Below are 24,161 nucleotides of genomic sequence, written 5' to 3' on the forward strand. Positions count from 1 at the left end.
GGTTAAGGACATTTTTTTAGCTCAATATTGCATAAATATTTATTTCTGAGGTATAAGCGGGGAAATGACAAGTTGCTAAGGGACCCTAACCAACCATTTTGTTATGTTGCTAGATAGTTGATGGTGTTAAGTTAAACAGCATTGACAACTCTTAGCTGCAGGTTGGGTGGGCACTGGGGATGTGTGTAGAACTGTAGTTTTCTTTCTGAGAATATTTTGGGATTGTTCTCCCACAAACTTTACCCACTTGGAGGAACCAGAAAATGCCATAACCAATAGAAGAACTGTTCTGTGGTGTTTACAAGTTGACTGGACTGTGTATGTGCATTCATAGGACTAGATTAATGGGAGATGTTGGTGAGTGACAGTGCACCAGAGGCCTGAAATACTTTGGCTTTCGTGTCCGTAGTCTGTTAATTTGATCTGACTGTTACCATAGTACATTTGATGCTTTTATTCTTGGTCAACATTTCTATTGTTATTTGCCATCATTTATAAAATTAGACCCAGCAAGCACAGATGCACATAACAGTGTTAAGGATTTTACAGTAGTATTGTAATGTGTGTTTAGAAAGCTGTCGTTAAGGTGATACTGCATCCAGTATACTTTGCTCCTTCTTGCAATCATTTTGGATACTGTACACAATAACGTACAGAGTTGTATAAACTGAGTTAAGAATGCTCACCTTTATAAATATATGAAATAGTCTTCAATTTTTTTGCCACAGATATGTCAAGCTTTTCTAATTGAAATTATTACCAATTTTGTTAACATGTAAAAATAGTCTTCTTTTCCAAATCAGGATTTCTAAAGTAAAATAAAATACTTTACTGAAGATTCTTTTAAAATAAGCCAGACCTTCTATCTTTTCCCTGGCCCTTCTTACACAACTACCCATAATTACCTATATAGCAGCAGTTCCTGCTGTAGGTTGATGGCTTGATGCTCAAAGAGCCTCAGTGGTATAAAAGAATGCTAAAGTCCTACCAGCTCTATGGAAGCCTTTGCAGATCAACACACATATGTCAATGTAACCAGCCCATATACCTAGTAGTGCAAGTAAATTAAAAAACCCTAGGAAGTAGTAGTATGTAATGAATAACCTGTTTGTTTTGTGAATGTGTTAATTACCTTAGGCAAACAATGCATAGAGTGAGTCATTTTAGCTTAATATGTTCATTTATGTCGGAAAGAACAAAAGGTGTCCTACAAAGGAGAACGTTAGAATGATTAAATATGTATATAACAGCTGAATTTTGTTTTCCTGTATATGAGGCACAGTGTGGTAAATTCTCCAAGATGCTTAAATATCAGCATTCCCTGCTGGAATTCTTTGCCTCTGTGGATTGAATGGGGAGACTCTCCAGGCTGTTTGCCAGGTGTAGATAGTTACCACTGAGTAAACAGAACTTGGGGGTGGGAGGGAGTTGTTTTGTGTTCTTGGAAGAAGTTTGAATAATTTTACGTGACACAAGTTATCTCTGCTTGTTGAAAAGACTTTTAAAGATCCTAACTCAGTCTTTTTATCACACAAATCATTGGAGCAGCTAGACCATTGATTGGGAGGGGAATATACAAGAATGTCCTTAGTTCATATCATTGTGTCTAGAACTGAAGTCCAGTCCTCATGCTAGTTTATTGTAGTCTTAAGGCTGTTTGCACTGTGTGATTGTGATAGCTTTACAAAGCCTGTGCTGGCATTTCATGCTTCTTGGTATGTAGCTGTGCTATTTCAGGTCTACATGAGGACTGATCGCTGTATTGAGATTACATCGTTGAGGGTAATCTTACAGTGACAGAGAAGTGGGTTTCAGGATGAGATAGAGCCAAGTATTGACGGGTATGTTAACCAGGCACCAAACCTCTGAATGTCTGAGTTATTTTTTAGTGATTTTCTTTTTTTAGAAGAATACTGCAAACAGTATAAATTTCTTTCATCTGTCTTTCAGAAGAGAGCAGATAGGTGTGCTGTGATTGGACATTAGAAGTTACAACACTTTTTGTTTTGCATACAAACTGATGTTTCAAATGTTTTGCAGAGTTAAATAGCAAACTAAACGAGCACCAGAAAAACAGAGAGATGTTTTTCATCAGAAGGGCAGAGGTTGTTCCAAATAGTGGGCATTGCAGAAACCAGCTGCTTAGTTTAACTTTATTACGGTAAACTCGCCTTGTCTCAGATTAGTGTGGGTCAAGATGTGGAAAGCAGGCCAGATAAATTCAGGTGGTCAAAGTATGATTTACTGGGTTTCAGAGATGGGGCTTTATCTCTTTGCGTTTACCCTTTCTTTCTCCACTGGCCTTAGAATATTCAGTCTGAGTTGGATATTGTTTTCTTAACTTCTGTATGGCTTATTATTTTAGGGAGATCTTAACTGCGTTATGTGGACTTGTCCATCTGTTAAAGTATAGGCATCAGTAATGTGTTGGTAGTATACTATGGAAAAAACCTGCGTGTTTTTAATTTAAACCACTGTGGGAAGGAATGAAAGTGTTTTTGTATCTAAGTGTCCTGCTACTTCTGAAGGCAACAGTGTAACTCCAAAAAAGGCGAGGCTTAATGAGGGTGGTGCTGGAAGCAATTCACATGTTTGACCTGCTGTTAGCTCTCCAACAGTAATGCCATCACAAAATGTGTCTTCGTAAGGTGGGGTAGATCAGGTGGTCTAGCTGTCAATCCATGCATCTGTTTCATGGAAAAAGCTAGCGCTCTTGTCATGTTTCAGTTGATTGGTATTATTAATGCTATTAGGGCACTGGAAATAAGTAAACTCTGTTCTTATGCCTTCAAGTAAGAAAAAACTTTTATGCAAGGATTTATATCCCGTTACAAATTAATACACCCTAGGTTATTACATATTCAAATTTTAGACGCTTATTGTTTAGTAGGTATGTTTGAATTCTGTAAAGCAATGATTAGTTAAGTTGTTGAGTGGCTGTGAAGACAGATGATGAAAATAAATGCCCCTAACCTCATGCTGTTAGTTCAGATTTTCTATGTCAAAGAACTGAATAGAGAGTTGAAACTTTAAGAAACCACCAAACAGAAAATCAAGATTGAAAGAATGCTGTGACTGGTGAATTTATCGATTAATTCTGATTAGATAAAACGAAGAAAAAAAAAATTGTAGGAACGTCAGGCAAGGCAGCAAGGACTCAGGTTGGGGAATCTCCATCCTTGGAGATATTCGGAAGTTGACTGGACACGGCTCTGAGCATCGTGATAAGGTTGGACTTACTTTGAGTGGGAGGTTGCACAAAAAAACCTCCACAGGTCCAGCCTAAATTATTCTGTGAGTCAGTACTTTGAGTAACTATTGCGAAGTGTGATTTGTAGTTTCCCCCCTTTCTTTTGCAGCAGTGTTTTTGATACAGTTTGAAACAGTAGTGGGAAAGGAGGAGGGGGATCTAAGTTTCAACGAGTGGATGTTATTTGAAAGACCTTTCCCTCCCTACAAGAAAAAGAGGTAGTCTAGCTGTTTCAGTGTATTAATAATTAGGTGCATTTTCCTCCTGAGCCAAAAGGTGCTTTCCATCTGATTGTAATAGACGAGGATTTGTTCTTGACTTTGAGATATTTCCAACCACATAGTCTCTGTATAATGTCGAAATGAGGAGCTACCTACAGTGTGATTCTGTGGTTTGGAATCATTTCCTATTTGGGGGTTTTGCATGTCTTGTTTACAGCTGGTTTGCTGTCAGACTCTTCCCCAGCAACTGGAAGGAAGTGGCTATAACATGGAATATTGCAGCAAAACATTTTCCTCCACCCTATATTGTGTAAAAGATACTGTGCTGTAGCCTATAATATACAAAAGATAACTGGAGGATCTTACTAAATGCAGTAACAAAGGAATCGACCATATTCACCGAGAACCTTATTTTTATGAGTTTGTCTCTAAGCTGTCCCATGCTAGCATAGTGATTTCTAATCTCACAGAATCCAGCACTGAAGCACTGCAGAACACTAGATCTTGCTGCAGAACCTGTTTTCTTCCAGCTCAGCTTGCACTTCGCTGTGATGTGTCAAAATGTTTTACAAACCTTAATAGTGAAGACTTGCAGCACTGTTTTGTGGTATCTCTCTTGCATGGCCATCCACTCATGTGAAGGACTTTCTACTTAATCATGATTCTTAGCAATGCTGTTATCTTCAAGGAAAAATACTATTTGATCCATGACTACCTCATGGTCTATGCAAGACTATTTTTGTGAAAAAGTGTAATGCTGATGCATGGTGATCTCTTCACTCATACACTTACTCATTCCCTTGTTCTAAGGTGGATCTATTTGTGTCTTTATTTTTATTACATTTTTTTCATAGCTGTGGCAGGGCACAGTTGACTGTTGACCCTACAGTTGAGATGTTACTTAAAACTCTTCCTGTGTTTAACCCCTTCTTCCAAGCTACTTATTCAGCATGGAGTCCTCCGGATCTGTGAATGACTTGAGAATGCAAGAGAACTTCACGTGGAAAAGTAGCTCTTGCTCTGAGTTTTTTTGGCAGTTTGGAGAAAACTGGAAGCCTGGATTTATTCATTAAAGTTTAAGCTAATGCAAAGCTGCTTTTTTTTTCTTTTTTTTCTCAAAAGGTATTAATCATCTTACATTGATAAGAGAAATACTATTTCTTTTCACTACTGGGAGTAATTATTAAGAGGATTTATTCTCCAGGTTCTCCAAAGACACTTTTGCTCAACAGGAATGATGCATCTGAATAGGCCTAGGTTCCATCAACTGTCCAGAGAGAAATATTCTCATCACTGAGAGCCAGTTGGGGAAATTCCTTTCCAAACCCAGTTATCTGAACCCTATTGTGGTCACGATTGGGTTATGGCATAAAACACATTTTACATGTTCATTTGAGAACTGCATTCTTAAATCAAAAACATAAAAAAATCTGTCCTATCCAAGTGGGGGGGGGGGATGTGGTGGTGCACAGAATTAATGCTTTGTCTTTATCATGCTACCTTCACCCTCTCCCATTTTTTCCTCATTCATTGCTAAGATTTTGTAAAAGTTGTTTATAGGTCTATATCAAGCAGAACAAACTCAAACTCAATTTGGAAAAAAGGAAGGGTAGTTAAAAGATGGTTGTAAAAAAACCTTGCTTATGGTTACCACCGCTACATCAATTGTAATAGTTCTCATTTAAAATAGTGTATATTGCTAGAATAATAAATAACAATAAATCAAGTATTCTGCTTATTCTGCATATTTTAAATTTTACAGGTACAAATGCTGCATCAAGCACCATTAAAAATGGAGGACCTTTTCCACGAGCTTGTCCGAAGTGCAATATTCATTTCAATCTTATGGATCCTCTAAAAAATCATATGAAGGTAAAATGTTTTGGGGCTGGTAAACGTTATAACAAACTTATGTGGGCTTTTGCACTGAGTACATCAACCAAATGAAAGAACCATTGAAGAAGTGGGTCTACTTAGTATTAGTTAATTAAATTTTTATTTAAACTATATGGTATAAATATACCGAGTTACACGTACAAGGTAGGAAATGAACTCCTTACTAGTAGGCTCATAGAAAGTAGTCCTGCGCTATAAGAACCATTATTCAGCAGGAGAAAGAGCTGTCCTCTGAAACATGCTAATTTTGTTCACTGTTGTAAACTTCATAGCATCTTCTGTATGAAGTACTTCATAGTTTATAAGCGCTAAGTTTCATATTATAGCTGTTGGGTTAAGCATTCATTGCGTACACTTTGACATAAAGAAGCTTGCATAATGTGTGTTGTGTGACTTAGAATTTCTGAATTTTTCAGTAATGCTGGAAAGAACTTTTGCAGGTTTCAACATAAGTCCTCCCCAAAGAAATAAAACATAAAACTTTCCATTAAGTTCTCAATAAACTTGTCTAGTCAGCAAAATACTTGCATAAAAGCTGCTTTTGTCTTTCTTGTTATTAAATTTAAATGAGGTAGACTTCTTTCTAATGAGTAAGGCAACACTGGTATTCTGATTTCAAGCCTAAATTTATCTTACTTGAACCTATGAGAGTAATGCCTTTTCGGCTTTTTTAATATGTAGTCTTTTATTGCCTAAACACTACCTGAAGATCAGTTACTGTTCTAAATCCATATGTGAATATGAACAAAGTCAGTGTGTCAGAGAGTTGAGCTTTGCGTCTCACTCTAGTTAGTGAGTGGCTTCAGTTTTTAAAATGCTGTTGTCATTGACGCAGTTTGGTAAGAGGGACTGATCCTTTTGTCTCTGTCTCTTCTCCTACCCCTTTCCATCCAGTATTGTTGCCCAGATCTGGTAAATGACTTTTTCCCGGGAATGGCCAAAACAGAATGTTCGAGCACAAGCAAGACTGCTGAATCCGAGAAAGGAAAATTGATTATGTTAGTTAATGACTTTTATTATGGCAAACATGAAGGTGACACCCAGCAGGTACAACAGGAACAGAAGACTCATACGACATTTAAGTGCTTCAGTTGTCTGAAAGTTCTTAAAAATAACATAAGGTATTGGAATCACTTCCTTAATTGTTTGTTAATCACTTACAGCCCATAGCACTTAGTCTTATGCATTAAAAATCTGTCTTTCTGGAATAGAAACTTTTTTTTACTGAAAATTGATAATATTGGGTGACTGAACAGAAATTGAATTAATTTTGATTAGGCATCTATGACCATAACTTAAACTTTTTACAGATTAGAGTACAAATTTTAGTGGTGTAGAATTTTAATGAGAGCAGTTGTAGGACTTGGGGTTAGAAAGGGCAGCATAAAGCATTTTACAATTTGCCATCTGGATTGATGGTGATATCAGTAGATGCGAGTGTTAATTCCCTTTAGGGATGCACAATGACTAATAGTTGGTGCTTTACTTCTGTAACATCTGTTATTTTGATGGTATAATTTTACTTCCAAATGCTGCAAAAAACTTCGGTAAGCTGTTTTAATAGGTAGACGAGTTCATGTCATTGTTCCTATGGAAGCTAAGGTCATTGAACTTTTTTACATGCATTCTTCAAGGGAAGCTGAAGTAGCAGAATGTAAAGCTGAAAAATGGACTATTTCTTTGAAGGGCACAGTCTGCAAGTTAAAATGACCAGGTTTATGCTAACATTAGAGCTATATTATTGAACAAAAGTTTCATGTAATTACAAATGCTACATTTTCTATTAATCGTTAAGTCTGTGTAAATCCTAAGGAAAAGTGCTAGTAATTTGTCTTAAGCTGTATGCTATAGTTCTGTAATTTTTATTCCAATGTATATTTTACACCTTTAACCAAAAAAAAATACATGGTACCTCTCTACTCATAGCAGAATTTTTCTGGGCCTTAATTCAGAAAAGCACAAAGTGATTCATCAGGGTAATCCCCTGGTTCCTTTGAAAGATCTATGATTGAACACACCATTGAAATAATGTTCTATTAAGGTAGTACGCAGTACTAGTGTCAATTCCTTTCTTCTGCTTAGGTACCTGGATATCTTCAGTTAGCGAATTTTTGTTGTTCTTTTTTTCTTTTTTTTAAACAACTGCATGATGTTAGAAGCTTGAGCTCAAGAGACTATTCTCCTTGCTCATTTGTTTTTTCCAATTCCAAGGTCACCACTTCGAAAACTACATTCCTTTTGTGAGTGTGACGTACATTTAATAGTTCCTCTGGCTGTACTGAAGTGAAGCACATTCAAAATAGAACAGTTTTTGAAGTCCAACAGTAGTGGGTTGTGCAACTAACCTCTCCTTGTGCTGCTCCACCAGTAACACTTGTGATGGGTGCCTCGACTTCTCAGCCAGAACAGGTTCCTACTACAGATAGGGCACATACTAATGAGGAAAAGGTGGTAACTTGAAGTAGTAACACAGCACCAAGTTTCTCATACTCTTTGGATTGTCAGCTGCACGGTGGCATTCTTTGATAACTGTCCTTCATAATTCAACTTCAGTCCTGAATGCCCGATACAACAAAAGCTCGTGGAACCCTGACAGTTTTGCATAGAGGTTGTTTCAGATAAGGCTATAACGTCCTAATTGCAGATATGTTCTTGCTACTTAATAGTTTCCAGGAGAGCTAAAGTTATACTTGCTTCAGAATGTGGCTTTGAGACTAATGGTGGTGAAATGCGTACAGCAGACATGTTTTGTTGTTGCTGCATTTGCTAATCTCCCTTTATTTCAAGGCAAGAATTTTTCTAAGCAAACATGAAAAATGCAATAGATTTCTTAGTCTTAGAACATGTTTCAAATATGCTGTATCTTCCTTATAGTAGCCAAGATTTCTTTTTAAGCTTTGAAAGGTGATTTCTGTCATAGTCAGCTTGCTTAACTTTGTTGCATTTTTTTTTAACAAACACTTATTCCTAGAACTTTTTTTTTTAAATTGAGAAGTCCTTACAGAGTAAAGTTTCTAAAGAATCCTGTACATGTGGCAAGTAATACGTCATGTATAGTGAATGTTAAAATATAGTTTTTTGCACCTGTTCTCTGTGATTTAAAGGTTTATGAACCACATGAAACATCACTTGGAGCTTGAGAAGCAGAGCAGTGAAAGTTGGGAAAGCCACACCACCTGCCAGCACTGTTACCGTCAGTTTCCAACCCCGTTCCAGCTGCAGTGCCACATTGAAAGTACACACACGCCTTACGAGTCATCTAGTAAGTTGGATTGTATCGCATTGAATCTCTTTGTGACCTACAGTTTTTACATATTTTCTGACTTTTTCTTTCCTGGTTTGTAACTTCAGAATAAAGCTATTGTACTTTAAAAGCAATAGTCTTGAGATGTAATATAGAAGCTGAGCACTCATTCAGTGTGTAGTGTGCAGCAGAAAGAGCAATGTGTGTAGGAAAAAAAAAATCTTAAAAGCTTTTTGTTTTGTTTTGTTTTTTTGTTTTTGAATTGAACTCTTGACTGCAAGAATTCATGTTTAAGGGCCTTGCACTCCTGGCTTCCTCAGATTGTACAGGGAATTTCTTCCGAAGAGTACAATAATCGTTAGATTGCTTTACCTTTATAGATTTATACAGTTCACATATACATACGTGTTATATTTTATCTCTTATTATCCCAAACAAATTTTTACTTTTTTTCGTGTTTTTCATTTTTTCTAGCGATTTGTAAAATCTGTGAATTATCCTTTGAAACAGAGCAAGTTCTTTTGCAACATATGAAGGACAATCATAAGCCAGGTGAAATGCCGTATGTTTGCCAGGTATCTCAGAGTGACTGTTTTGTAATTAGATTGTACACCCCACCCCCCCATCTTTACTGTCAATAAACTTTTAACAAGCAAGTCCAACTTTTTGTTTTAGGTATGCAACTACAGATCCTCAGCTTTTTCAGATGTAGAAACACATTTTAGAACAGTTCATGAAAACACAAAACATTTGCTATGCCCATTTTGCCTCAAAGTAATTAAAATTGGAGCACCATATATGCATCATTACATGAGGCATCAGGTAAGCAGATATTTTCAGTCCTTAATGCTAGAAAAATGCTAAATATATGTCATGAATCTGTCTCTGAAAAAAAAGCATAACTAATTTGTATGGTTGTTACTGGATAAGAATAGTTAATAAAATACGATAGAAGAATTATGACTGTGTCTTTTGAAAAGTCTTTAAGGGAATTGTTAGAATTTGTCATGTTTTTGTGTGACAGTAGCTCCCTGATTTAAAAAAAAATAATCTCTGAATACTCTTGAAAGAATGTCTCTGCTATCTGGTTTCTTCATTAAGTAGTAGTCATGTGTTCTGCTTTTCTTGAGGTTACTAGCAAACCTTTCACTAGTTCAAATAGAGAAAAAGATTATGAAGTACTATGCCTTTTTGTAAGTGGTAAACTGATTCCTCCTCTTCTTAGTAATGATACTGCCTTGCATTTTCAAGTATTTAAATATTCTGTCTTTAATTCCTACACAGTATCTTGGCTTTTTACAATATAAGGAGTTTGTCCAGTTCATGTTTTGGAAACTGGATGACCATTGCTTGAGACAGGCTAGGGTTGGAGTTTTGTTTATCATTAAGTTAATGCTTACTATAGATTGTCTTCCATTTTTAAAAGAAAAAAGGAATATACCGTTGCACTAAGTGCAGACTGCAATTTTTGACATGCAAAGAAAAAATGGATCACAAGACTCAGCATCACCGAACATTTAGGAAACCCAAACAGTTAGAAGGATTGCCTCCTGGAACAAAGGTAAGTGTTCATACAGGAAAATTAGGGGGGGACAAAGGAAAAAAATGTATCGGTAGAGAAAGGGGTAGAATAGAAAGAATTGCTTTTCTCCTTTCTTTTCCAAAGCAAAGATCTCCCCCCGCTCCCCAAATTAAAAATCTAAAATACACTCCTGTTGCAAGAATTGCCAGGCACAGTTTATGGTTTCTTCTGGTGATCTGTGGTGGTGCTGTCTGTCCTGTTCTTCCATGCATGTATATGTCAGTAGTCCAGTCAGTGCTGCTGCTTTCTTCAGCTCTTGGTTAATTTGCCCCTTCCCATTTATCCTTTCTTGTCCTTGGAGAAAAGGAGATAGTCTGGATGTTGGTCTGAGGGATCTGAATAATTTCTTGTGAAAGACTTTCAACCTGTGGAACGTGGTGGCAAAAAATCATATAGAATACAAGACCTACTTCTCCATAGCCAATATGTACTTAAAACTGAGTTCACCAGGTCTTTTTTAGGTCCAGCATTTGAAGGGGAAAAAGAACCCCACAATTTGCTGCTAAGTGTTTTATGAAGTAAACTTGGGTCCCCTCAGAACACTTTAAAATCACTCTTAACTTTCTTGAGAAGGAACCACCTAGACTATGATTTTCCTGCAGTTTTCAAGATTTTTTTTTCCTACTTTTTTTAATGAAGTGTGAAGATACATGTCCTTTCAGTTGAAAGGAAGAAAAAAATTCACATTTTGATCAACTCTTCACAGTTCATTTGTTGTAGAATCAGGAAGGGAAAATGACTGCAGTTGATGTTGTTTGTGTTCCTTGGCAGAATGTAGAGCACTGATTCTCTGTTCTGTGACAATACCTCAATTTTCTAAAGATGTCGGGGTCTTCATGATCTAATAAAAGCTTAGATTATTTAAAATTTTGGCGTTACTAGCCCTTGACAGGATGTAGATGATGAGACTTAAGAGCTTGGAACCAGGTTTAGAAGATGAGGTGCTTCTAAACTATGAGTATGGGCAAGAAGTATAATTAGGAGTCATGCTGCGAGTGAAAACTGGAGACCAAATTTAAGAGCAAGACAAAGGAGTTCGGTAATGCCAGATGAGAGGTCAGAAACCAGAATGAGTCCTTGGAGGGCGTCTATGATGAGAAGTAAAAATATCTGAAGGAAGTAGATGGGCTAATCATGAAGCAACAAGACACAGGGCTTTTGTTAAATCCAGGCACTGATGGGATTGGTTGATATTCTTCTTCGTAAGGCTAATTGGCCTGACCTTTCTGTTTCTTTTCCATAGCTACATTTTATTGTTTTAAGAAAGCAGAATGTAGCCAGTTGCAGGTCTGAAGAGAGCAGTGTGTTTTGTCATGGCTATTTCCACCAAAACAAGAGCTTTTTAAACATTCAATAGACTGTTAAGATTACGTTCACTCTAGTCAATAGTATTTCATATTTTTCAAAGCAGTCTTCACTGAGGAGTGGTTCTTATGCCATGATTTTTGTCCTAAAGTGGCTTAAACTTTGGGACAAATAGAAATGGGAACCTAGAAATTTTAAATCTAAATGGAAAAATTTTTAATTTTATACTTGTAGGTGACTATTCGAGCGTCTGTTGGATCTCTTCAATCAGGATCATCGGCTACATCTTTTGTTAGTACAAGTGCTTCCACGTTTCAGTTATCACCTAAAGCTAAAAATACAACCACTAAAAATCATAACAAGTCTAATGCAAATAAGTCAAAGGCAAAATCAAAACCAGCTACATCGAAGAAGCAAAATGCATGGACCAACAGCAAAAAAAAAAAAGAAATTACAAATACAGCATTGCATAATCTAAGGTAAAATATTAGCATTAAAAATATCTTCAAGTAAACTTTGAACATAAATAACTGATCATTTAATTATCTCTCAATAACTTCTAATGCTGCAATACAGGAGACTTGACAGTTCCGTTTTGCAGAAAAAGAAGCATAAACTTTCCCCATCTTGGTGCTGTGATTATAAATCTGAATCTTCATTCACCGATTTTGTTGGTGGTAGACTACTTTATGTTGGAAGAACAGATGTTCTGGAAACTTTTCTGTTCTAAATTTAGAATTTTTCTCTGCACAGAGACATAGAGTCTTGAAATACTGACTCATTAGGCAGATGTATGTTTAAAAGTGACCTGTGGAGGGGAATATGTCTGCCTTGGGTGTTCTTTGCAAATTTTTTTATGGAGGGAAAAGTATTTTCCTCCTCCAATTTTTTAAGGATTTTATTTGAACCTGTTATTTAAAAGGTTACGTCTTGTCTGTTGTAGGAGATACCTTAATTTGGGGAGCTACCAAAAAAAAAAAAAATCAAGAAAGTAAAAGCAAGCTGTTGATAGAATGCTGTCCTTATATTGACAGTTTCCTGTGTTTTGCTATCCTTATATTGATAACCGGTGTTTTATGGACTAGTAAATAATTTCATTGGCTAAGAGGAGTTAGCATTTTTTTTGTCAAAGATTGTCAATGTCTCCCTTCCAATAAGGTGCTAACACTTACAGCATGTAGCTCACTGAGACATCCAAAACCAGCCAGCAAAATTAAGGAAGAGCAGGATTACATTCTTGTGTTGTAGGTATTTCAGGTCTTATAGGGAATATCACGGGTGACAGGAAAACCAAAAGCTTTTTCTGTGCGTCGTGGTGGATGAAGCATTTCTTGCAATCCATCTCAAGTACATAGGAGCCAAAGTCGGAGGTTGTCATCTACTGCAGTGTCTTGTTCCCGGGAGTGGCCAGTAACAGATGCTTACATTAGCTTTCACTTTTTTATTAAGGTCATAATGACAGGATAATTCAAGAAAAAATACAGTTTTCTTCATGTGTGCTAACACAACCTATAAGAAGTATTTAACTGATGCATTTTTAAGTTTCTCATTTATTTTCCCTAATGTAGGCGAGCTTGTCACTGACTTAAAGCAAAAAGTTTGAAATAGTTATCTCGTCTTAAAGTGTTGATATTAACTATTAACTTTTTCATATTAGTGTTAGGTATCGTTTGGGAGCTCACAAATGCATTGAGTGTTACTCGGAAATAAAAGATTTTGCAAGCCATTTTCCTGCTTATGTCCACTGCAGCTTATGCAGATACAACACTAGCTGTAGCAAAGCCTATGTGAATCACATGATGAGGTAAGAACTCTTCAAAATTTTTATTGGGTTATCAAATACTTCCTAAATTCATACAAGGTGTGTTACATGTTTCTATTAGCTGGATTTTGAACTCGGTCATAGGACTGGCAGGGAAATGTGTAAGGTTGAATTTTTACTTTGTAATGAGGGCCTAAACCTCATGTTTTTGTTTTGCCTTAAAAATCCAGTGGTTCAGAGTGTTCTGTCTTTGCTTCAGAGCTTCTGTGGGATCTTCCGTAATCATTTCAGCCAGGCTTAACAAATAATGACTAATTGTCGTGTGTTCTCTGGGTTTCAGATTGAATACCTCATCTAATTTTTTTTAAGTGCTGAATTCATACAGCTATTGCTAATGAAATCTGTGCTCAGAATTCCATGTAAAGGATGTCTCAAATAGCATACTCAAGTGGATACTTTTTTCTTGTACTACTTCGGTCATCCATAAAAATAACATCTCATTTTGCAGGAGGCTTGTCACTGATTATGAGGCAGTGTAGGGTACTAGTGATGACAGCTGTAAAAAAGCCTGTTAAGAAAACAAATGCATTAGTTTTTCAGAGCAATAGAATTATACTATGCAATAATTAGACACAGATCACATAGCAGCGATGGTAAAACAAAATTTTGAAAACCTACTTGTTAATCCTGTGCCCCGAACAAGCCAAATGTATTGCAGAAAAGTACAGAATGCAGTTGACTTTTTAAGTACATGTATATATAAAATGCCTTGGCATTTTTGAAAGCTAGAATTCTTGAATTTATGACCCAAGTCTTTAAAAGTTTTTGTGTATATTTTATATGTTGACCTATTCATTAATTTCAATGCTCATGTAAGTCCTAGGCTGAAATTGTTTACATGCTTTTATGCATATAACATATTGGTTGCATGCTTAAAAAAATAATAAAAGTTAATGTGCTTAATTGTGATTGTACAAGAGAAAGTTTACTCCAGAAGGGGAGACGGGAATCTGAGGTAAACTGTTCCTACTGTTGCCCATGTTCTGAGTGTTGTCAAATTCAGCCATGCAGTAAAATAGTCGGGTTTTTTAGTCCTATGTCTCCTTGATGCACTAAAGCTTCTCTGACTTTGACCCCTTGCAGCACCTGTCATCACCTTTTTTGGTGAGTGTGAGGACCAAGGGATGGTGAGGAGGAAGGCTCTTAGCGGGAGGGTGTTTCTACAGTACCAGCCCCTGTACTCTGCTGCTCGCTTTTTGTTTCATATGGCAGTACAGTGTTGGCACATACTTAACCTGCATATAAGATAACTTACAGGTTGTCTGAAAATGTGATTTATCTCATTTAAAGCCATCATTTTAGGAAGCATGAGTTCAGCAAAGCTTCACTTCTTTTGTAGAGCCATGTAGCTTCAAGAGCTAAACTGATGATGAAGGCAGTCTTAACTGTGTTCTTGCAGGACTGTGCCGACAAAGCTTTGCCCCTCCCAAACTCGTTATTTACAAGAGAGACAGTGTTTTAAACTAGAGCTCAGTTTCACAAGCCTGTAAGCTTTTAGCAATTTAATATTTTAGAATAATGCAGGTCTGTAATTGAGCCTTCTATTTTCATGCCTTGTCATGAGCAAATTGGCATACCATGTACAGTGTAGGCGCTATGTGGAATAATGTGCTCAAGAAAACCAGTCTAAGCGGTAATGTTTTCTTGTATTTAGTTTTCACAGTGCTCGTCCAAGTAAAAGATTTTGGATCTATAAGAAGCATTCAGAAGAGCTACGGTAATTCAGCTTTTTTTTTTCAGTTACAGATCATTATGTTTTTAATTTCTGATAGTGAACTGATTAGTTAAATGAGATTAGAGTCTCTTGAATTTCTAGGCTTCCACAATTTAGAAAGAGCAGGGAAATAAAAACATTAGTTCTTTCACTAGCATTGTTCTCTTCAGTGACAAATATTTGTTATTTGTCCACACTTATTGACTTCTTTCTCAACCTTGAGCAATTTTAAAAAATATTTCTATTTCTTTATTTTGCAGTTATTCATAATGTGCAAAATGGAGGGTTGTGAGGGAAACAAAAAACAACCAACCAACCAAAACTGAGAAACTGATGCTTTACAAATAAGTTTGTGTCTAAAGTGGTGTTTTTTGTACTACATCCAGCATGGAGATACCCTTGTCATTGACTGGGATTTCCAGGTGCTAGTTGCAGTAGAAAAAGCAAAAATATGTTTTTGTGAGTCATCTCGTCTAAAGTTGCAGGGAACTTTATTGTTTTACAGTCTGTAAATTGCTGTAAGTTAAGAAAACTGTTTTCACAACCATGTTGTATTTATAATTCCTTATTACTTTCTCTTCTCTAGAGGTGTGACTGTAGTATGTCTTAACTGTGATTTCCTGACTGATGTTTATGGCCTAGATAGCATGGCCACGCATCTGAGTGAAAGCCACGCTCATACCTGTCAAGTTATTATAGAGAAAGGTGAGTATATAGAGTGTCTTTTTTATATAATATACATATATGAATACTTACATGTGGATGTCACTGTCTTACTGCAGTCCTTTCAGTTGCATTATCATTATTTCTGTGTACTTGGATTTAAAAGTGTATTTCAACATTTTAAAATATTTTTAATTAAATCCTTTATTTTTATTTTCAGTTTCTGTAGATATCCCAACTGCTGAACAAGTATCTGAGTAAGTTTTGTTTTACTGCTCAATGTTTACTTCTATTAGTTTAGTGACAGATGGACAAAATTTGCACTTTAAACTTAGATTTCTTTTGAATTTCATAGAACTTGAAACATATGGATGAACATAGACCCTTACTTTACTAGCTTTTTGCTCCTACCACGTCCAAAATTACAAGAACAGGGAGATAAAATGATTACCTACTGAAACCAAAATCAGAACTAGGTTTTTGTTCAGTTTGGCCAAAGAGACATAAATAATTCTTGCAATATTAGGACTTCTCGATCCTGACTTCTAGGTCTAGACATGGTGAGACTGCTACTTCGACTTGCTTTTAATACTAGCTTTATTAAATGACTGTTTGATGTTCTTTACGTAATATTAATATGAATTTTTTAAAAAATTACCTTTATTGAAGTAGGACAAATTCAGTCTTAATCTTTTATAAATATTAAAAAATTATTTTCAAAATTATGTTATTTGTATGACAAAGGTATACTGTTTTGTATTAACTTTTTAATTCTGACTTTCAAAGAAAAATTAATATGAGGATTTTGGCTTTCGTTTTTTTTTTAAGGATTTGAAAAAGAACCTGAATATTGTGGAGATTGTGTTGCAAGGTTTGCGTGGGGTTTTTTTTAACCTTAGAAGAATTAGAGGTGCCAGACCATCCCTGAATATCCTGGAACAGTACCTGAGGCATTACAATGTAGTTTGTGAGCCTACTTACACCTTAATTGAAGGTTCAGAGGTGTGTCAGTTGCATCAAACATTTGAGTTCTCTCTAAACCGTTTCAGAAAACAGAAAGAAAAATGTCATTTAGACTGCAAAGAAAGATACTTTAAAAGATGGAAGAAAATAAATTTAATCCTGATTTAACAACAAGGTGTCATTGAGTCTGTCTAGCCTATAGCAGGGTTCTAAAGGGGATTACATAGTCTCGTGCATGGTGAGAACTCTTCCAACAGAGCGAGTTCTTAGGCCTCTAAGCATAAATCAGCCTTCACTGAGTGTCAGCAGTACCCCCAGTAGGTTATTTCGTAAGTATTAAGTATTTCTTAGTTTCCATAAAGTGGCCAGTGAGAGGGGATACTGAAATAATCTGTCATCTGATCCAAACATGGAAATTCTTATTTTTGGCTATGAGTAATAGTAGAGCAAAATATATGCTATAAACTTCAGACCTCTACTAGTAACTGCTTAGAATGTGATGCAGTTGAATAAAACTGGTGGTCTGATGGAATGATAAAAAGTCATTGTTAAAAAGAATTGAAGATATTCTGGCAGGAATGAGCAGGGGAAGGAAGTTAATTTGGGAAAGCATTCCAAAAAGCCATTTGAAAAATGAAATTTCTGATTTTGGAGCACAGAATATTGAAATTGGACAAAACACTGAAAAGAGTCATCTAGGACAGTGAGCTTTATCCCCTTCGTTAATACAGGGTAGCTTGTGTCCTTTAACAGTTTAGATTTCAGTGAAACTCAAACAATGGAAAAATAAAAGTGTTGAGCTGTGATACAACCATAGCTTTTCTACTGGGAGCTGGCATTAGGGTGCTGGTAATTAATACTTGCTGAACTGTATGTAAGGAAAGGTTATAGATGTATTGAACAGTGGGGAAAGAGGTACAGTTGTGGCAGGCTGTTGTCAGTACTGCACAAGGATCTTGCTGTCTTGAATGTATTACAGAGATATCACGTGAAAACATTTAAGAATGTTGGATTAACAAAGTATATATTACTCAGAAACAGATGGCTGAGCACTGAAAAGATTTAAAGTAGAGTCAAGAATATGTGCAGGTTTGTTTCTGCAAGCAGCTAGATTATGACAGATGCAGATAGCCATTATTTTTGAGAGCTCTGATGTTGGCACAAGGTTAGTTACTGGTACTAAATGAGGTGATATAATCTGTGATGGTGCTTTTTGAAACTGTCATGCTCATAGACTTCATTAATTTCAGTAAATCTTGTCCTGCTTCGTATACTAATTCTGTGATACTCTGGACAAGAATATATTATTGCTATATCTAAAAGCATGAGTGTACCCGTGTAGCAGTTTTTTTCATTATTTGTAGTACAGAGTACACACAAAAATGTTCATCTTTTTGTGGGATGGTTCTTCATGGTACTGTGTGGTTTGCTTTGGAGGAAAAGGAACTTGCAGATAATATTCATAACTTTTGCTGTGTAGTTTCTCAATGATCTATGAATGTTTCTTCCCACTCTTTGACCTATAATTCAATGAGGTATGACTTGTTTATGGGGCTCTTCAGAATCACTTCATCATCAGAAACAATGACTCACGGTTACAATCTTAAACGCTTTTGGATCCTCTCTTGCATCTCTCTCTCACATGGTGTCTTTTGGTATCTTTTATTATATATCAGACTGTCTGTATGTGTTGTAAAACTCATCTTTATTGCTAATGACCCGACATATTCTATGGGTTCTGTGTAGTGTTGATGAGACTGTCTTTGGACCAGAATCCTGCCATTAGTAATACAAATAACCTAGCTGGAGATGTTCCAGCAGGAAATGCTTTTTAAATTGTTACTCTACATAAAGTTGCCTTGTTTGTTTAGTGACCCACCTTGTGCTGAGGGAATAAGGCTTAATAACTATGCCAGTATTCTTAATGCTCAACTCTCTGCTTTGCGCAACAATTAACATATTTTAAAATGAACTGACAGCAGACATTTTTGTTGCAGGGGAGTTGAAAGTGAGCAGGTATCCTATACTGCCTTGGCTCACTGATACATCATTGTGGACCAGAAAATTGAACCCAGTCCAGCTTGGGATTATTTTGGTATGTAAGCGAACAAGGATCTGACCAGACCTTTTCCTTTTTCTTCATACATTGAAGCTGTGGTATTCTCTTCTTGCATCTTTTAGGCAGCAGGTCTGGTCTTTTCTCCCAATATTGTAGTCTGGCAAAGGCCCTTCTGTGATAACATTCTCTGCTTTGCAGCATTGACTTGCAGCTTTTTGGGGGCTATACTCCTTTGAAGAGAGTCTTACCAGGAGTTTCACTTACGTGATGCAGTGTTTCTTTGCTGCTCGTTTGCAGCGTTTCTTTGCTGCTCAAGTCTATTGATATCATCCCAAGCTAGAGTAGTGTATAAATGATGACATACATGTGTTGACATCAAAGCCCGTTTTGTTCTGAACTTGATCTAGCTTCTGAAACTAAAGGGCTGTGTCATTCTCTTTGGGTGTTCACTAAAACATACAAATCCTGATCTATTTAATATTCAAGTGAGTTGCATTTTTGTCTGTCAATGACTTTACAGTATATAGTGGCAAAATATGCTTTGAATGACTTCTGTCACAGGTAACTGCATAAACTGAATCTTGGCCAAAGGAGTTTATTAGCTGCTTTGCTCTGGTAGCTAAGCTTCTTTTTGCTCCTAAATACTGTAGGAGGAAAGCATGTGATGGAAGCAGATACACTTATTGAGCCTTGATTCTGAGGGTGGAGCAGCCACAGTTCATTCACACTTTGTTCTTTTGGTATCATCTCTCATCTTCAAGGATGCTCTACTCAAGCTGCTGAGACATCTGCTGCTTTTGATTTTACTGCTTCTGACTTCATCTTTAGTTCTAGATTATCTATCCATCAACAGGTTGTCTGGATATATGATGAGCTTTCCTTTTGTCATGATGAACATCTAGTGTTCCTCCAAACTCAGCCCCCTGCTTAACAGTGGATATACGTCTTGGTTGAATCTCTAATTTACTAGCTTCCAAGCAACCTAATAGGTAGAGCTAATCTTACTCTGAGATCAGTCACTGTTATAACCTTCTAGTTATAAGAGATTATTTCTGGTGAATGCAAGCTGTTCTTGATTTGCAGCACTTCCTTTTTCTGCATAATCAAATTCTCTGATATTAATTCATTTTTACTGGTATTTTTGTCCTGTTCACTTTCAGTATTCAAACAGTAACAGTTTTGGTGCTAGTGAGCTTCTGCAACCACTGTGGTATTCCTAATAATAGCAAGGATCCTGTCATCCATTGTCTCTTATGCATATTTTGTGATTGAGCATCTGCACGCTTACTCAGTACTCTAAAGTCTCGTTGTTCTTTTTGCTACTTTTTTTTCCTTCTGACAGAAGCTATGTTCCATCTTGAATGCTGCTGTCCAACTTCAAGCATCAGTTACCTACTACAGGTTTTTCTTGCAGGACTTATTTCTGTTTTGACACAGCAGCATTCAAAAAAGCATAGTGGGTTTGTGTTTTCATTGTGAACATGCTGTTGCATTTCAGAGGAAGTTGAATCTGTGATATTTCACTTCCATTCAGGTTTCCAGCAACAACAAAACTGGAATAGGATTGCAGTTTTTCGCGGCTTTCAGAAATGTTCTCTAAGAATTTCCCAGAAATTACACTAGATTGACACTTTGATTTGAACTTATGTGAATTATACCTCTTTTGAATGCTCATTTGGAATATTATCATTTGGTTCTTTTACAGCTTTGCTACAGAACTTTTTTTAAGTTTCAGACGTACAAGTGTTTTAACTGCAAGCTACATTCAGATTTGCAAGCTTTGTGTAACTGGTTCACGTAGAAACTATTGACATTGTGGTGTCCTGTTTCCATTTGTGTGAGGATCTCGGAAAAGTTACTTGTGTGGAAAACTCATAACATAAAACCAGTACTAAAGCATGCAAGTAAATCTGCCTGACTTGATATTAAATATCCTTGATGGTCCCAGCAACTACCAAGTTACATGAATATTGTAACGTATTGGACCCCATCTGCAAGGACAGAGGATGAATATGCATGGTATAACCAGTTCAGCTTATGGACAAAGAATTAAGATTTCATTTGTGTGTACCTTAACCTGTCTCTCGATTGTTATTTTTAGGACATCGAGTGTCACTGCATTATGGCCTCTTAAAAGACATGTAGTTGCAGGGCAACCTTGATTAGCAAATCCTGTATTACCTTTGTTTTGAAAGTCTTTCTGACAAGAAAGTAAATGTTTCTGTTATTCTGTTAAATGTTTGTAACTGCAGCTTTGTGTGTAATAACACTTCACTTACTGGTGATAACAAAAGTTATTATGTAGCTGTCTTCATTGCTAACCCCATTTTACAGGTGAGAAACTGGAGACAGCGTCAAGTAACATAAATGTCACCATCTTTCCTTTCCCATTCAGTCATTAACAGTGTAAAACACCATAGTGTTGAAGCAGCTTTTTCTTCTCTCTAACTAAGCATTCACATGTACCTTCTCAGTAAGTGCTCATACAATCAGATATTTGGGGGAGAATTGTGCTTTATGCAGAAAAACCCAAACAAAAGAACAAAAATGCCAACCCAAGGACCTTTCCATTCTTTTGGCTGTAAAATAGATTTATGTTTTTAATGCTGGGTGTGGTTCAATTGAGTGGTTGGAAGGTGCCTTGACCTGCTTAGATAATATGGTTTGTTTCTAGAAATTCTTGAAGCTACAGGCATCCTAGAAAAGGTTACTTTTGGCTAGGGGTGGACAAAAAAGGGATGTTTGTCAAAAGATTCCAGCTGAGTTTCAGTACTGCTTACCCAAAGAAGCTGTGTGAGTAATACTTAGGTTGTAAGGAAACGTGACAGGTCACTGGGAAGACAGTTGCTCATGATTTGAGCTCTGTGTGCGTGTGCAAGTATACATAATTTTATTATGTGAGAGCAGGGGAAGCAATGAGACTGTATGAATTTCAGAAATGAGAATACTCCCGTCCGTGCTTGGACTGTGCATTTTGTAGTCTACTTGTTTCACTGACTCCAGATGTTTTCCATTAGTCCTAGGTGACTCCTCATGTATCAAATAAAGTGTCAGATCAACCTTTAAGGTGTCTAAATTAACGTTCTTACTTACCTGGCTTTTATTTGGAGTCTGTTTGGTTTTATGGCCAATCCATTCTATTGAGTGTCTCAAGCTGAAATTTTGTGCTTAGCTGCTACATTTTGGGGGCATTTTTCTTAAGGGATTGACAATTAAGGGGCATTTTTTTATTGTTCTTAACTAGAATTCTATTTTTATGTAGAATAAAGAATCTTTGGAGAGTTCTAGAGAGGTTTCAAAATTGCTCGAAATTGTGGACCAGCAGGCTGTACTTACGGGAGATGGTCACAATCTTTGTTTTATTTTCGTAATGTTCTTTCCAGAAGCACCGTAGCTCCACAGATGTAAGAAAGTATGTTGCATTTGTTGCTGTTTGATAACTATGGGATTTAAGATCTCTTATATCATAAGTGTGTTGGGAACATCACAAAGTGATAGTCTTCTATGGTTTAGTATCCACTTACGAAACTAATTCTAAATTCAGGTTGAGAATATATGTCAGGAATCCAAGGTAAACCATGTTAACAAAGATGTGGTTATCACAAAATATTGTAAACCCTCTTCACTTCCAAAACAGCATAAAATAGCCAGTTTGAATCTGTTTTATAAGCTGTAAAACATGACCACAGAAATCGTATTAGAATTTATGATGTAAAATAATGTTTATAATGCATTTAAGACAATTTACAGATATTGGATACAATTCATAGCCATTTATTTTGGTGGCAACGCTTACATTTATTCAGACAGGAAGAACAGTATGTTTTGTCCTTGGGTATACAATATCTGATTTATTTGTGTCTAAATTGTTCTGCTCTTTCAAGAATGACTGTTTTTAGACAGATTAATATTTCCAACATATTTGTTTAAGTTCTTGCATAGAAATCATTAAAGCAGTGAAGCTAAGCTAAATATTTGGTGTTATGTTATCTCTTACTGGTGTTGCTACTCGTGATTAAATACTTCAGAGTCTTTCAAGTCCCTGACCCAAAAAATGCATTGTCATTTGATTTACCCTGATCATTTTTCTTACTGTTAATTAGATGAGCATTGTTGTAGTGTTATCATAGAAAAGTGATTTTAAACAATCCTTTTTTTTGTAGTTATTTTTGTCATCTTTTATTGCAAATGAAGATGTAATAATTAAAACAGTTATGAACAGTTTTATACTTTATACTACAGTCCAAGTTGTTGGTTACCTGCTAGAACGTTAGTGTTAGAAGGTCTTTATGGTGTGCTGAAAGAATGTGCTAAAATTCTTTAAAAGGTCTGGTTTTAGCACTGCTTTCTGGGATTAAATTAGGAAAATACATGTGGTAGGTATCAATCTAATATTACTGTACATTTTTCATAAAATTTAAGTTGATAAAGCTGTTTTTTTCTGTCAAGTATTTTGTACCTTGTAGACAGCCACTAAGACTCGCTGAGGTCATGAATCATTTAATATATGATTAATAACATTCTTTAAATATAACAAGGGCAGTACCATACTTCAGCAGATTAAATTTGCCTTTAATGCAGCATCAACAAAGAAGATACAGGCATAAGCAATTTTGAGGGGTTTGTTCAGTTTTTCTTTTTTATAGGAAACCTTTGAAAGGTTAGATTTTATATTAGAACTGATGACTTAACAAGGTTTTGTAGGAGACATACTTCTTGCTATCTCTGCGATAGCAGTTTCTTATATAAACACAGAAAATCAATTTTAGTGATGTTGTGATAAGCTCTTTAATTAATGTGGTTTTAAAAGTCAATAAATTTAAATAATTTATAGTTCATCTAATGTATAGACTGTGCAATGAAGGTATTTTGAGGGAAGTATCTCCTCCAAATAGTAGTTGGAGGTCAGCAGCAATGTTTTACAGTTGCCCTAAAGTAAACTTCAGCTGTGTTCTGGGTGTTTGGGTTATGGTACACAAGTAAAACTGAGCTTGTTTTGCAGAATGTTTTTGTTGGGTCATAATGTAGCTTTATGCACTTTTAAAAAGTGCATTTCATCAAATCGATCATTTCAGATCTTAAATACTTCAGTTGTGGTTTGAAAGGCCTTTATGGTGAGGAGGTTATTCCTCATGTAGAAGAGCAGCACTAGAATGAAAGTATTGCTAACCATTTTAAGACTGTTGCTTCCTGGTTTTCATGAGGTGAGATAACTGGAAAAGGTTACATGAAACAAGTTTATGTTATAATTTTTGTATACCCAATAAAACACTTTAAAATTCTGAAATGCTCTTCTGGAACTCTGAAGTACATTTAATCTGAAAATCAGTATCAACTTTAAAAAGTGGTTTCAGATTACCAAGTTGCTTTCTGACTGTAAGTATCTTCATCCTTATCTCTATTTTAACCGTACAGTGTTTTAAAACATTGAATCTTAATTCA

General features: G+C 36.1%; 1 protein-coding gene across 14 annotated transcripts in view; it reads left to right on the top strand.

The window, feature by feature from the left end:
• The window catches only part of ZNF280D (zinc finger protein 280D), a 54,248-nt gene that overhangs the window by 17,119 nt on the left and 12,968 nt on the right, over window positions 1-24,161 (top strand). For 9 of the 14 annotated variants that reach the window (XM_063347421.1, XM_063347413.1, XM_063347412.1 and 6 more), the window contains 11 exons: window positions 5,234-5,343; window positions 6,262-6,488; window positions 8,472-8,629; window positions 9,086-9,186; window positions 9,287-9,433; window positions 10,038-10,172; window positions 11,733-11,977; window positions 13,156-13,302; window positions 14,975-15,037; window positions 15,621-15,739; window positions 15,918-15,954. In XM_063347421.1, coding sequence (XP_063203491.1) covers window positions 5,234-5,343; window positions 6,262-6,488; window positions 8,472-8,629; window positions 9,086-9,186; window positions 9,287-9,433; window positions 10,038-10,172; window positions 11,733-11,977; window positions 13,156-13,302; window positions 14,975-15,037; window positions 15,621-15,739; window positions 15,918-15,954 — 1,489 coding nt within the window. Of the gene's footprint in view, window positions 1-5,233; window positions 5,344-6,261; window positions 6,489-8,471; window positions 8,630-9,085; window positions 9,187-9,286; window positions 9,434-10,037; window positions 10,173-11,732; window positions 11,978-13,155; window positions 13,303-14,974; window positions 15,038-15,620; window positions 15,740-15,917; window positions 15,955-16,525; window positions 17,099-18,657; window positions 18,756-24,161 lie in introns of those variants that run through there. The other 5 variants (XR_010072678.1, XR_010072680.1, XR_010072679.1 and 2 more) reach the window with 3 other exon arrangements.

The sequence above is a fragment of the Chroicocephalus ridibundus genome, chromosome 9, assembly GCF_963924245.1.
Source record: "Chroicocephalus ridibundus chromosome 9, bChrRid1.1, whole genome shotgun sequence".
Lineage (NCBI taxonomy): Eukaryota > Metazoa > Chordata > Aves > Charadriiformes > Laridae > Chroicocephalus > Chroicocephalus ridibundus.